Source organism: Pithys albifrons, chromosome 11 (assembly GCF_047495875.1).
Source record: "Pithys albifrons albifrons isolate INPA30051 chromosome 11, PitAlb_v1, whole genome shotgun sequence".
Lineage (NCBI taxonomy): Eukaryota > Metazoa > Chordata > Aves > Passeriformes > Thamnophilidae > Pithys > Pithys albifrons.
In genome coordinates, this window is record NC_092468.1 from 11792455 (window position 1) to 11805578 (window position 13124).

General features: G+C 45.1%; 1 protein-coding gene across 2 annotated transcripts in view; it reads left to right on the forward strand.

Moving 5' to 3' along the window:
- The first annotated feature begins 3210 nt into the window (after window positions 1-3210).
- U2SURP (U2 snRNP associated SURP domain containing) overlaps window positions 3211-13124 on the forward strand; it is a 39356-nt gene continuing 29442 nt past the window's right edge. For both annotated transcript variants that reach the window (XM_071566088.1, XM_071566087.1), the window contains exons 1-3: window positions 3211-3315; window positions 9673-9720; window positions 12505-12603. In XM_071566088.1, coding sequence (XP_071422189.1) covers window positions 3271-3315; window positions 9673-9720; window positions 12505-12603 — 192 coding nt within the window. In that variant the 5' untranslated portion in view covers window positions 3211-3270. The remainder of the gene's footprint in view (window positions 3316-9672; window positions 9721-12504; window positions 12604-13124) is intronic.

A 13124-nucleotide genomic window follows, 5' to 3' on the forward strand; every position in this document is an offset into this window, starting at 1 on the left:
CAATTAAGCCTTCATCTGATTCTTGCACTAATGCCTGGAAAATACACTGCAAATTACTGACTTTTGTCAACCAGACAGTGCAAGTCAGATGTTGCTCCTGTGACTGGTTTGCATAATTGGCCTCACTGCTTGAGGAATCCCAGGTGGAGAAAGAACCCAGGACGTGTCCTGGGAGAGCAGTGGGGTCCTGGAAGGGAAAGCAACTGTGGCAGGAGGAGAGCAGGTCTCACAGCTGAGGGATGAAATCACCAGCATGGGGAAATAGAGTAACACTGAGATGGCTCCAGCCAGGAGACACAGAACAGAGTGGTGGCAGCAAGTCCAGGCTGCTGGGAACTTTAGAGCCAAACTGCCCTCTCTCTCCCAGACAGCCCTACTGGCTCTTTTTTTTTATTCTGGGGGTCCTTGCTAGAGCATCTCAATTCAGCCCAGGCTCTCTGTGCTCCAGCTACACACACTGCTGCCTCTCCTCGTCTCTGTGCTGTGAGCTCAGACTCTCCCAGCAACACCAGAGTACATGGGGGAAGGTGCATCAACCTCTCTTGAGAATCCTTGCCTACTGGTTTTCAGTCACAGAGATGTGAGGAGATCAAGGGTGGAATAAGGGAAGAAGCTGGCAGACTGCTGCCAGGGCAGTGGGGAACACACACACAGACCCTGTGGCTTTAGCGATCCCGGAGCCACTATGGAGAGCATGAAACAACACAGAGTTCCAAACCTGTGTGTGCTCCCAGAGGCTACAGTTCTGTCCTGCTCCTGATCCCTCTGCCTCATGTCCTCAAACGTGCTTCCTTGGCTACAAGGCAGGGAACTTCCACAGCACTTTAAATCCTTCCTCTCCCCTGCCCTCCCATCCACTTTTGCAAAAGGATTGCAGCAGTTCTGCTGTGCCCTGGCCTGGCATGAGAGCAATGGAGAGCTCTCATCTGAAAATGGGGAAAAAAACCAGCCAGAAAGACATGAGTAACGTACATCAGCATGTGGGTTATGTAATGTAGATTAGTGTTAATTATTTATGATAATTCATGATTTTCCCTAATGCCGAATAATATCTGTCATTGTAACAAGTTAATAACCAATTCCCAGGTCTGCAGGTAACCAGACCTACTGCATTATAATAAAAAATGTCTACAATTTACTTTTAAGTATTAACCCACTCTTTCCAGCATTTTTCCTTCACAGACTTCTGCACCTCACAGCTTCCTTTCCTCTTTCCTTCCTCCCCTTCCTCTCCCCTTAAGCCCAAGACAGTGACATGTGTTCTCATTCACTATCTGTACACAAGTGCTACCGTACTATTACAATGTGTTATAAATAGACCAGATTCAGCAGAACAGTTCATTCTGAAAAAATTATCTTTAGAGATGACCTTTGAAACTCTATCTTTCCTGTTCTTCACAGCATGCTCTGGATCATGATGCTCTTAATTTGGTGCAGTTTATTAATTACAAAAGAGCGTAGAGGCTGAGCAGTAAGCAGAGGATTTAAACAATGAGGTGGATAATTAAAAAGGATTAATGAGGTGGATTAAATAAAGGGATTGAGGCCAAATGGAGCACAAATTTTCTAAACATTAGTGGCCCCAAAACTCTAACAAGGGCACGTTCCTCTTTCCAGCTAGGTATTTTTTATGCAGAAGTGTCAGTCATTCTTTCATGCCAGGTTTGTTGTTAATGCAGTCCCAGGAGAGCTGAGCAGCATTCAGTGTCTTCTCCTATGGCCCTAAATGCCCTTTCTATCCAGTACAAGTTCCCCAGCTGGTTTGCTTTCAATTCATTGCTGCACCTGTTTCCATTACTATGTTAAAAAATCCCAGAAGCAGGTCACAGATGATACTAATGCTGTCTCTCTGCAAGTTGTGAAATGGTTCTGAAGTAAACAGTGTGAAAGACTGGGGAAGGGAAAGGCTTGACTTGGATCCCAAAGCAATAAATCTTGCCTAACCCATGTCTAAAGGTCCTTGACCAACGCCATTCCTTCCTGTGGAGGGGCTCCTCCATGGGCAAGTTTGGGGCTCAAAATACCTAAGAAGACTGGTGGAATTGTGCCCAAATTCTGCTGTCAAGGCGTAGGTTTTACCCCCGTCACTGCCTTCCAAGGCTTAGTGATTCCAGCTCAGTTGTATCCAAGGGAGCCGTGCAGGTGGATCCTCCAGCGCGGCGGCACCGGGTCAGCCTGGGCAGAGCACAGGTGTGTGTTGATTGTACTGGTGCTGTGCCCGAGCACCAGCGCTGCCTCCGCCTGCCGTGCGGGCCGTGCCCAGACACCCCGGACGCCGCTCTGCGGAGGCGGCAGGGCCGGAGAGGCGCGTGTGGCCCTGCACGGCGCTCCCGCCTCGGCCCCGGGGCACGGCGGGGACCGCCACAGCTTGTTCGGGGCTTTTTTACCGCTTCGGCTCCCTCAGCCGGGCCGGGCCTGCCCCCTGCCGGTGCCTGCGATGCCCTCGGCTCCGCTCGGGCTCTGCTGCCCTCGGCACCGGCTCCGCTCCGGCCCCGCTCCCGTCCCCTCCGCTCCGGCCCCGCTCAGTTCCCGCTCCCCTCCGCTCCGGCCCCGCTCAGTTCCCGCTCCCGTCCCCTCCGCTCCGGCCCCGCTCAGTTCCCGCTCCCGTCCCCTCCGCTCCGGCCCCGCTCAGTTCCCGCTCCCGCTCCCGTCCGCTCCAGCCCCGCTCAGTTCCCGCTCCCGTCCCCTCCGCTCCGGCCCCGCTCAGTTCCCGCTCCCCTCCCCTCCGCTCCGGCCCCGCTCAGTTCCCGCTCCCCTCCCCTCCGCTCCGGCCCCGCTCAGTTCCCGCCCTCCTCGGGCCGGGCGGGTTTTAGCGCGAGCACAGGATAGCGGTGGGCAGGGGGATTAAAGCTTTCATTAACTCCTGTGTATCTACTTGTCTTCTCCTGAAGTTTTGTCTCAGCTCCAGCATATCCCACGTTATGCTGAAAATCCCCGAGAGCGCAGGAATGCAAGTTATAAACGCAGCGTGACCGCTGGTTACACTCTCCAGTTACCAGAGCTCGATGAGGCTGCATCTGAGGTGGGATAGGGAGATTGGCTGCGCCAGCCTTTCCACTACTTATTCCAGGGATTTTCTCGGTCCGCTGTGACACTTGGTGTTGTTCCAGGGGTGTTATTCCCGTTCCCGGTGCCAAGGGCGGATCGGGCACGGCGGGGAAAGGGGTGCCCATCGGCCGCTCGGCCATCGGCTGCGCGGCCTCCGCTCGCGGGTTCGGTGTGATCGGCGCTCGCCTCTCCGCCGCCAGGGCTGGGCGAGGGAGAGGCAAGATGGCGGACAAGGCGCCCGGCGGCTCCCAGAAACCCGCCGGGAAGGTGAGGCCGCTCGGCCCGGCCCGGCCCGCGGCGCGGGGCCCGCTCTACCGGGGGGCATGGCCCGCTCCTTTGGGCTCCGCCCCGCCGGGGGGCACGGCCCGCTGCCGCGGCGGCGGGGCCCGGTAGCGGCGGGGCGGCGAGGCGCGGGCGGCGCGGCCTGGTCCGCTCCCGCCCCGTGCGCGGGGTGACTGCGGGTCCCGGGACCGGGTGGGGGACGGGAAGGGGCCCGGGCCTCGTGCTGGGCAGTCTCACTCTCCAGGGCCGCCCCGGGCCCGTGTGTGTGTCCGCCGCGTCCCCGTGCCCGGCGGCGGGCGGAGCGGGGCCGTGTCCGGGGCCCGGCCGTGCCCGGGGATGCCCGAGCCGCGCCCCCCTCGCCCGCGGGATTAATTTCACTGAGCCTCTCGTGGGCCGAAGCCCGCGCGGGTTTCGTTTCCAACTTGTCAGTGTGAAGGGCAGGGATAATGTGAGACCGAGTGTGTGCTTTCGGTTTGCTGTGGAATTCCAAGCTCGGTGGAATTGCCGTGGCGTTCCCCGCGCTTTTCACTGTACTCGCTCCACTTCTGTGGCTCTCGTTGGGCACATGTCCAGACAGGGAGCCCAGGCAGAGTCGGAGCTCCGGCAAACTCGCCCGGAGCCGAAGCAGCGCTCGCCTGGTGGGCTACGGGTGGTCCCGGCCCGGAGCTGCCCAGCCCTTCTGCCGAGGGGGTGGGAGGGTGAGACGCGTGTTGGGGGATGCACTGGGAGTTGATGCTTTGAGGATTAGTGATTGATTCTCTTTTTCACTCACTTTTGTTTCAGGTTTTAGGCCAGAAGTATAGAAATTCTCCAGGTTTTGGTGTCTGAGTGTGTAATAATTTAAGGGGGAAGCCACATTTGGGCTCAGGAGTTTCTAGTGCTATATAAATTTATAATTCTTGTGCATTTTTTTATTAAGCAAAACCAGGATATTTTTGTGGTTTTTATTTTGCTGCTAGAAAACTCTGTAGTTACCCATGTAGTTGGTAATGAAATGTAGTTACCAAAAGCCTTTGTCTGTTTACTTCGTGTTATTAGAGTAGGAAAGTTTTGTTTTTGTTTCCCTTTTATGATCTGTTCCAAATATTGCCAAGAAACATTTTTTTAATCTTATTTTTCACTTGGAATTGCAAGTAAGAGCTGGACAGAAAATCTGAGAAGAAAATAGGTCTTAATTTGTGGACAGTGGCTTTCAGAGAGTAAGACATTTTGAGATTTTAAGTATAATTAGACATAGAGTAATTAATTATTCATTAATGCAGCTGATAAGGTGGTACACAAAACCAACCCAAATGTGATCCCTTTCTTTTCACAATTGCATCATAGACTTTTTTTTTGTCTTTTACTATTTCTGTACTGATGATATTCTTTTTTAATATGCAGTAATAATTAATTTGTAAGACTTGTTTTCCATCCTAGATCTGAGTTCTGCAGGAGTATCTGCAGACACTCAACTCTTCCCAGTAACTCCTCCATCCCACAGGAGGCAGGACAGCTACAGAATGTGGGGTCAGACGGGCATTTGTCAGTCAGGAGGGGGTCCTGTCCCTGCCTTGCCACCTCTGTGCACTTGCCCCTCATCCCAGTTTCCCATTCTCCCAGATGTCCATGCTGGATTTCAGTAGTGTTTTCCCCGTGCTATACATTCTGGATCTTGCTTGTCTTCTTGTCAGTGTTATTTTATGTGCCAGAGAAAACAGGGGTGGTACATGCCTGGATCCATGAGAATGTTTCTGTTGAAAAGTGAGATGAAATAAGACATGCCTAGTTCTTGGGATTTGTTTCCCAAAAAATAAGTCTTGTTAGATCTCAGGTGGTGGGATGGTTTGTTGGTACCTTTTGTTTTGTCATTCCATGCTTGCCTGTGAAATGTATATCCATGGAGATACTTCTCAGATGTCTGCAGAGGAAAGTGTGACATAATGGTACTGAAATTAGTAATAGTCCATGTTTTTTGTAATTAATTTCTTCACACAAGAATGAAAAAGTATATTTTTAGTTGAGCCTACATGAAAATGTTTATCATTTAACAATTAAATAACCGCTTTTCTCAATTTCTTAAAGTAATTATTTATCAAACATTTTGATTTTTAAAATAATTTTGGTATTCACTTACATGTCAGTATTGAAGCTGTAGGCTTAGTTTGTTTTGGTGCCTTGTATTTGCAAGTTGTCAGAATAACTGTACTTGCAAAACAAATCTTGTAGATTCCATGTGATACGTTTCAGTGGCAATTCCAAGATGTGCCTTTGTTGGCTTCTACTTCCCTCCTGGGAAGGCACAGTGACCCTTCATTTTCTGTGCTCTACAAAGAACTGTGACCCAGAGCCTGAAATAAAATAGTTTCTCCCTTTCAGAATAGTTGGTGTTTGTTCTTCTGTCTTAGTGTGCAGGGACTGAATTTGAACCAGTTATTTTGATTTATAGTGTAAAATCAAGTTTTTTTTCCAGTCGGGCATTATCTGTTTGATTCACTGTTTGAAAAATGTCACTGAAGATGGTGCAGGTTCAGAGTCTCCCCCTGCCTGCGTGGCCGCGGTGGCAGCTGCTTCGTGTGTCCCTGTCAGCTGCTAAATGAGTTTGAGAGGCTCCAGAGTGAAATGTGCTGCAAAAGCCTCATCCCTTCCTTTGGCACTGGGAGATCAGAATAGCAGGATATGTACTTGAGATTTCCAGAATTCTAAATAGGGAAGAAGAATAATTAAAGAGAAAATAGAGATTGCTGAGGACTACACAGAATGTCAGTGTAGGACATGATTTTGAAATGACAGATAGAGATTATGTTCAGTTATTATCTTTATATAATGGAATTTTAGCTCCTTAATGGCTCTTCCATTTTCCTATTTTGTCTTCTGAGAACCAGGACTGTGTTGCACGTTCATTGCTCTTACATGTACAGTGCTGTCCAAATTGGCTGCCATGCACAGAAGGAGGAATCTACTTGGGCCAAGCTGGACTTTTGCCTCTTTCATTCTGAAAAATGTCCTTGTTCGTCTGAGTTTAAGGTTCTAGTGGAATATCATTCCTTGCAAGTACTTTGGAGAAAATAATTTTCTGTTTACCTTTGTGTCTGCAAGTTAGGACTATTTAAATAGGGAATACTGATACACATTATTCCAGCAAGTGTAAAGACTAAATAGATTTGCCATATCATGATCTGCAGGTGTTTTCAGGCATTTGTTTTCCTGAGAGAGAAAGGAAGAATAAAATAAGGCAAGGTGAGCTGGAAACCTCCTTTTGCTGGGTTTTAACAATTTAGTTAAAGCTGTGATTCCATTTGTTTTTCCTTGCTATCAGTGCTGACACAAACCAGTCCCAGCCTTAGCTGCTTAGCTGCTTGTAACAAGGAGGGAGCTTGTTACAAGCTGGAAACTGGTTTGGCTGAACCTGCCTGTCTCTCCCTTTGCTGGGTGATCAGTTGGATCAGGAACAGTGATCTGGTTCGGTGTGACCAGCTGCCCAGGGCTGGGGCAGGATGAATGGAGGGTGTTGACACAGGGCGGGACACTTTACCCTGAGCTGTTGGTTCTCGCAAGGACAGGGCTTTTATTTATGTTTAAGTTGTAGCCATTACAGTTGCACAAATACCATTCAGCCTTTGGAAGGCCACAGGTCGTCTCCTGGGTTTTATTGGCTGCTTTTGTCCTTTTGTTGCTGTGTTGTTTTACTAAACATCAGTAATAATTGAATTTATTGCATTTAGCATTAAATATTTGTCTAATAACAGGATCATGCCAGTTTTACCAGGAGATTGTTAAAGGTGTAGAAGCCCTAAAGAGCTGGATTTGTGGCCGTGTGAACTGTGGGCAGGAAGGAGCATTTGGGAGAGCAGTTCTCTGTTTTCTTTGGAAGCTTCCATGAAGCTGGAAGAAAATCTAAACATCAGAATGTGAGAGATGGCTGTGCTTTGGCATTTTCAGAGGAGTTCATCGTGTCTCATTTGCATTGTCCTTTGAAGATGTTTTTTTCTCTTGGAGGTTGAGTAAAGTTGTCTGGAGTCAGTAACGGAGCTTCGGGTGACCCGACCCCCGGGGCTGGGATTGGACACGGCCTGTGTTACTGCAGGGGCAAGAGCAGGTGCTGAAATGGCACTGGGCTCTGAGAAACCTGCAGAGTGCAAGTGATGGAAAAAGTGATCCAGCTGTAAAATAGTCTGCTTTACAAAAAACAAAATGAGGTTTCATGCGGAGTGGTAGATGCGGTGAAGTGGGAGTATGACTTGTGTCATCGTTTATGCTGACACTGACTGATAGGTGGACTCACCACATTTTTTTGTTGCTATTTTGAACATGAAGGAGCTGTCCTCACATCTCATCAGGTGCAGGACAGAAATTTGGGTATCTTTCTTTCAACAGTGAAGTTTAGTTGAGCTACTTAACAGAGCAGATGAGAACAGAAAAAAGAATTTGTGTTCAGATTTCAATGTGTGTGGGCAACATCATCCAAAATGCTCCTCTGCGTGAGTGTTGGCAAGACACTGATCTGGCTGAGTCAGTGCAGCTGGTGTAACTCCTAAGGAAACAAGAGTGTCCCTTTTCTCAGGGGTGCAGGTGGATACGAAGTGCAGTGCTGTGAGAATTTGCTGATTTTTTTTTAATAACCACTATTTAGAAATTGGCAGATAGCAATATGTAAATTTGTTAAGAATCTTGCCATCTTCTGCTTTGTCAGTACAGTTGCTTGGATGGTCAGAAGCACTGTCAAAGGACTAAATGTATAGACGAGAAGAGAGGACTTTAAGAATAAGAATTGTTGAAGGAGAAGAAAAAATGTGGCTCTCCAAAGCTGCTACTTGCTGTGGGATAAAGTTGATCTGAAAACTGCTTTTAGAAGTTTTCTGAGTGCACCTTAAGAGAAATTGTGCTGCTCAGCTGATGTTCAGAGTGGCTCCACAGTGTTGTGGTCCCTGCTGATGGATTGGGGGCACCACCGTAATCCCAGCTCAGTGACTTCCAGACTTTATCTCGGGCCTGCTTTCCTGCAGGATCTCTGTGCTGCCATACACTGAAGCTTTTCTGAGCAGCATCATCTGCTTGTTGCTGGAGAAACAGATTTAGTGTCTGTTACTTTTTTTATGTTCTTCCTCAGGATGTTGTGTCACTGTACTGAGCATTGGTACTCCTTGTCACTCTGTGATGCCTTGTCTGTTGTCCTTCCTATAAGCAGCTTCTGCACCTACCCCTGTTGGGAGGGGTTGCTTTCCAGAACTTCTCTAAATGAAACAGATGTGGAGAATCAAGAAATTGTTATTCCATTCTTCTGTTGCCAACCAGCCTCCTTTGCCTGAGCAGTGCGTGGTCTCTGCTCTGTCAGCACACCAAGGCAGAGAGCGTTGTATCACCGTTTGTGACTGGTATTTCTGCCTGCGGGTCCGGAATTGTTTTCTGTAAGGGCGGAGTTGGAGCTGCCGTGTTGGTGCCGCAGGGTGGTGGTGGCAGCAGGAAAATTCCCGTCTCATGCTCTGAAATTCCTTTGCCCAGTGTGTTTTATTTGTGTGATGTGCTATGCATTGATGAACTCCCAGGGGAGGTTTCCTTAAGCTGCATATACAGAACAGAAGACTGGTCTGAGAATTGTGAGTCACGAAAACATCCAGCACCAAGTACGCAGGAAAAGTTTGTGGGAAGCACTATTAGTAAAAGGTGCTTGTGGTATTTGCTTCCATGTGTGTTTTAGTGAACTGCTACTGGGACACGTGACCTGAACTTTTTATTCTGTGCAACCTTGTGAGCCATGTCTTTTTTCTAAATGGATTTTACTGTAACATACTTGCTAAAAGAGAAATGTCTCTTAGCTGATGAAAAAGGATGCAAAATGAAAACAAGGTCTAGTAAATTATCTTCTAGAGTAACATTTGGTGCTTGTTTATTTTGAAAGACTGGGGATGAGCATCATATATTACTATTTCTGGTAGAAATTATAAATTCCTGGTAAGAAGGAGAAGTGCTTATTTTCTGTAATTTTGGAAATTACTTTATAGTAAGACAAAAGTTACCAAGCACTTAATGCAATCTTTTAACAGCCTTTAATGGCACCCTTTGCAGATGCAATGTAACAAACTTTTTGTTTCCTTATAGTGCTGTTAGTGGCATGTTTATAAAATCCAGCTGTGGAAATGTTTTTAGTGGTAGCAAGAACAATCTGTCTTTGATCCCTCATTTATGTTATATTGACGTTGTGACCTGTTCAGATACATCATTAAAATACATTACATGTATCTTTTTTCTTGTGTATTTGGGTGTTGAATTTGAAATGAGAGTCACATTTAAAGAACTGGATAAAAACCTCAGAGTTTGTTTTTATGTGTTCTGTGCCTCACCTGCACCTCATTCTCTCCCCAGGGCAGAGGGCCAGATGCAGGACATCCTGCTGGATCTGCTGAGTCACATGTAAGTCCAAAATATTTAAAAGCAAACAAACAAAAAAACCCCCAAAATTCCAGTGAAACCCACAAACTCAAAATAGGCCTGTTTTGAAAGAAAACTACTTGCTGCAGTCAGCCTGATGCATTGGATATGTAACCTGTAGGTGTTTGCATATGAACCATTGATTTTCATGTTTAAAAATACTCCTTGGAACTTTGAAAACGGCCACCAGTGTAGGAAGCTGTGCTGCATGAATTGCATTCAAAACAGACACTTGGACAGGAATAAGCTGTAAGGACTGTAGGTTTGTCTCTTGTACTGAGGAATAGTTGAAAGTAAGAGATGATCAGTTGTCAGAGTCAGGATATCAAAGTGCCTTCTTGAATACAGTTGGCTTCTTGATGAGCTGGTGTGGCCCTAATTCCATCCTTTATTTTAATTTCTGATAGAATTCACTTAAAGCAAAAAATTGGAGTAATTCCTTTGTCTCAGTGGCCACCCCAGCCCTTGCTCCCGAGTGAAGAGGCTTTGCCTGGGCACGTGGTTGGTACTTTGCATGAAGACCCACCTGTTTCTGAGCTAAAATGAAACCAGGCAGGGAGAACCAAACAGAGAGTTAATACCAGACAATTCATTCTGTGGTTTGGATTTTCTAAAAGATTTCAATTTGATGTTTTATATACAGAAGTCAATTACCAGCTGTTAAATTGCCTGTAAGATGGCATTATTCAAGTTGTGGTAGCAGAAACTTTTCACAAAGAAGTAGGTTGTTTTATTGACTTGCTTTATTTGCTGCAATTTGGAAAATTACTCTTTAATCTCTTTTGAATGTTTTGTGTTGTTGAAGGAGCTCAGACTTCAGTACTTTGTGCCACCTCATAATCAATACAGTGTTCTTTTCAATGGATGTGCTTTCATACAGAGATTTGATTACTCAGCTGCAAGTTTTTCTTTGCTTCTGTCACGTGCTTTACCCTTTTCTTGGTATTTTCCATTTTTTGATGGAGAAAGACCTTCAAGTTTTGTATAGTTCTGTTGGTAGGAATTTTGTAAAGCTGCATAAAGGTACTGGAGTTGGACCAAGGGTTGGACTTACTGATCTCGGAGGTCTTTTCCAACCCAATCGATTCTATGATTCTATATTGTTAATAATAATGTTTTAATTGCCTACTGGAATGTAACTAGCAGACATAAATTAGTTCAGTCCTATTAACTTTATGTTACTCCAGTCACTTTGGAGGTCTTGGCTTGGTTTTTTTTCCTGAGACCCTTTCTAAACTGAGGAGATCTTAGTGCCAGAACTCTCCTGTCTTACAGCTGCTTCCCTTATGTCACTGGAACATGCACTGACCTGGCTGATCTGCAGGTACCCTGTGACATCACTGTGAGATGTTATTTTCTGAGGGCACGATAAGCTTTGGGTAGGAGTGTGGTGTTTGTTCTCTCTGCAGTGCTGGGCCATGGCAATGTGCTCACGTTGTGCCAAGCTTGTATATTGTTTGTCAGACTGAAATTAAACTGTTTTTCAGACATCTGGGAAACTGGATTTTATTAACTTTAAAAACGCACAGATGCATCACAACCTTCTGCTAAACCTGCCACAGCAGCTCAAACATGGTGTCATAAACCAGATAACTTCACAAACAATGCTGCATTCATTTGGAACCCACAGCTTTCCTTTCAGTGATGAAGCAGGGAACACTTTTCAGAGAAATACGAGCTATTTGGTCATATGCTTGGCAGAGATCTAAGAGGGGTTTGTGATACTAAGCAGGGGTTACAAACTGGGGATATTTCAAAGTTTGTTTTTCATGGTGCTTTTTTAATGTAAAAAAATTTTGACTAGGAAGCTGATATTGGAAATAACTGCAAAGAAAGCTTTTCATAGAGGAAACTTTTTGTAGTTGATAACAGAATTTTTTTCCTAATGCAACAGTGAAGTTGTTCATATGATTTATCTTGATGTTTTACTGATTTTTTTTTTTAAGAACTGTCATTGCTAAAATGGTTTTTACTTTTAAGCATCACTGTGTAAGAGCACCAGAGATATTTTGAAGATAAGGCTCATAGTTTATGTTTTGCTCTTCTGGGCCTTTGTTCTTGTGCTGATTCTTTATGAATTACTGTGTTAAGCTTGGAGTTTTCAGAGAAGTTTTTTATCTTCTCTCTGTTTTTACTTCCCATTGCCCATGTCTTTGTCACATGCTCTTCATCCTCTTGTCTTTCTTCTCTTGACACTTTGTGGCCTGTCAACTACTTGAATAGAATCCCAAGAATTCCAATTCTGTACAAGCAAAGCTATTATATTTTACCCTGAAGTACAACTGAAGTTTAGCATCAGTTTTGTTGTTCCATTACAGCTGTTCAGCCTTGCACAAACAGCATTCTGGCCAAAATAGTCAGAAAAACGTTTAGAACTTCTCCTTTTTTTATTGGCTTTTAGTTTGTTTTGGGTTTTGGAAACTGCAGTGATCAAAAGGGACCTGTAGTGCAAAGCATCTATTTCTGAGATTTAGAAACTGTATTGCACAGGGGTGAGATCCCTTGGCTCTTACAGCCAGTGCCCTTCAGATTTCAGCTGTGTTTGAAGGGGTGTATTAGAAACTTCCTCATTAAGTCAAGGATGAATTGTTTAAAAAAACATCCTTTTTTTTAATAGTTATATTAGATAATGACAACTTCAGAGATAACTACTGGAAGCCTTTTCTTTGGTTTATTGAAGTTACTGGTCTAGGCCAAGGTCAGCAGTAACATTATTTAAATTGTTTTGTAAACAATTTAATGTCTGTTTTCTAACTCCTTTTGCAGCCTCTAATGGAAAGTAAACTTAAAGCATTCAGTATTGGCAAAATGAGTGCTGCCAAACGGACTCTGAGCAAGAAGGAGCAAGAAGAATTGAAAAAGAAGGTAATGGTATACAGTGAAAATTTGACTTTGTATGCAGAGCTGGAATAAGTTTGCTTTTAGATTGCAACCAGCTTTACCACCAAATATCTTTATTTTGATAACTGGAGCTCTCACTGAAAGTGATTTGTATTTTATGTGTTTAATTTGTTTTTGGTATCCCTGCCATTAAGATAGAGAGGATTACTCTTTCCTTCTGTGTGAGAAATCAAGTTCACTGTCCTGAAACACAAATGACAATAATCTGTTGATTCTTGTATTGTTCAAAATGGGGACAGGCATCACCTGGAGGAGATCTCTGTTCTTCATTTGCTCTCTGTTGTTGGATTTCAGTAATTAGAAAGAGTACCTGCCATCTTTGAAATTGTTTCAGCACATATCCCTGTTGTTCTGCAAAACATCATTATTTGGTATTAATACAAATCTTAAAATTTCATACTGCATTTTGGATTACTTAGGAGTGTACAGATTTTAGAAATATTTAGCTGGTGATTGGTAAGGTAAAGTTTTGGAAATTGTAGGCT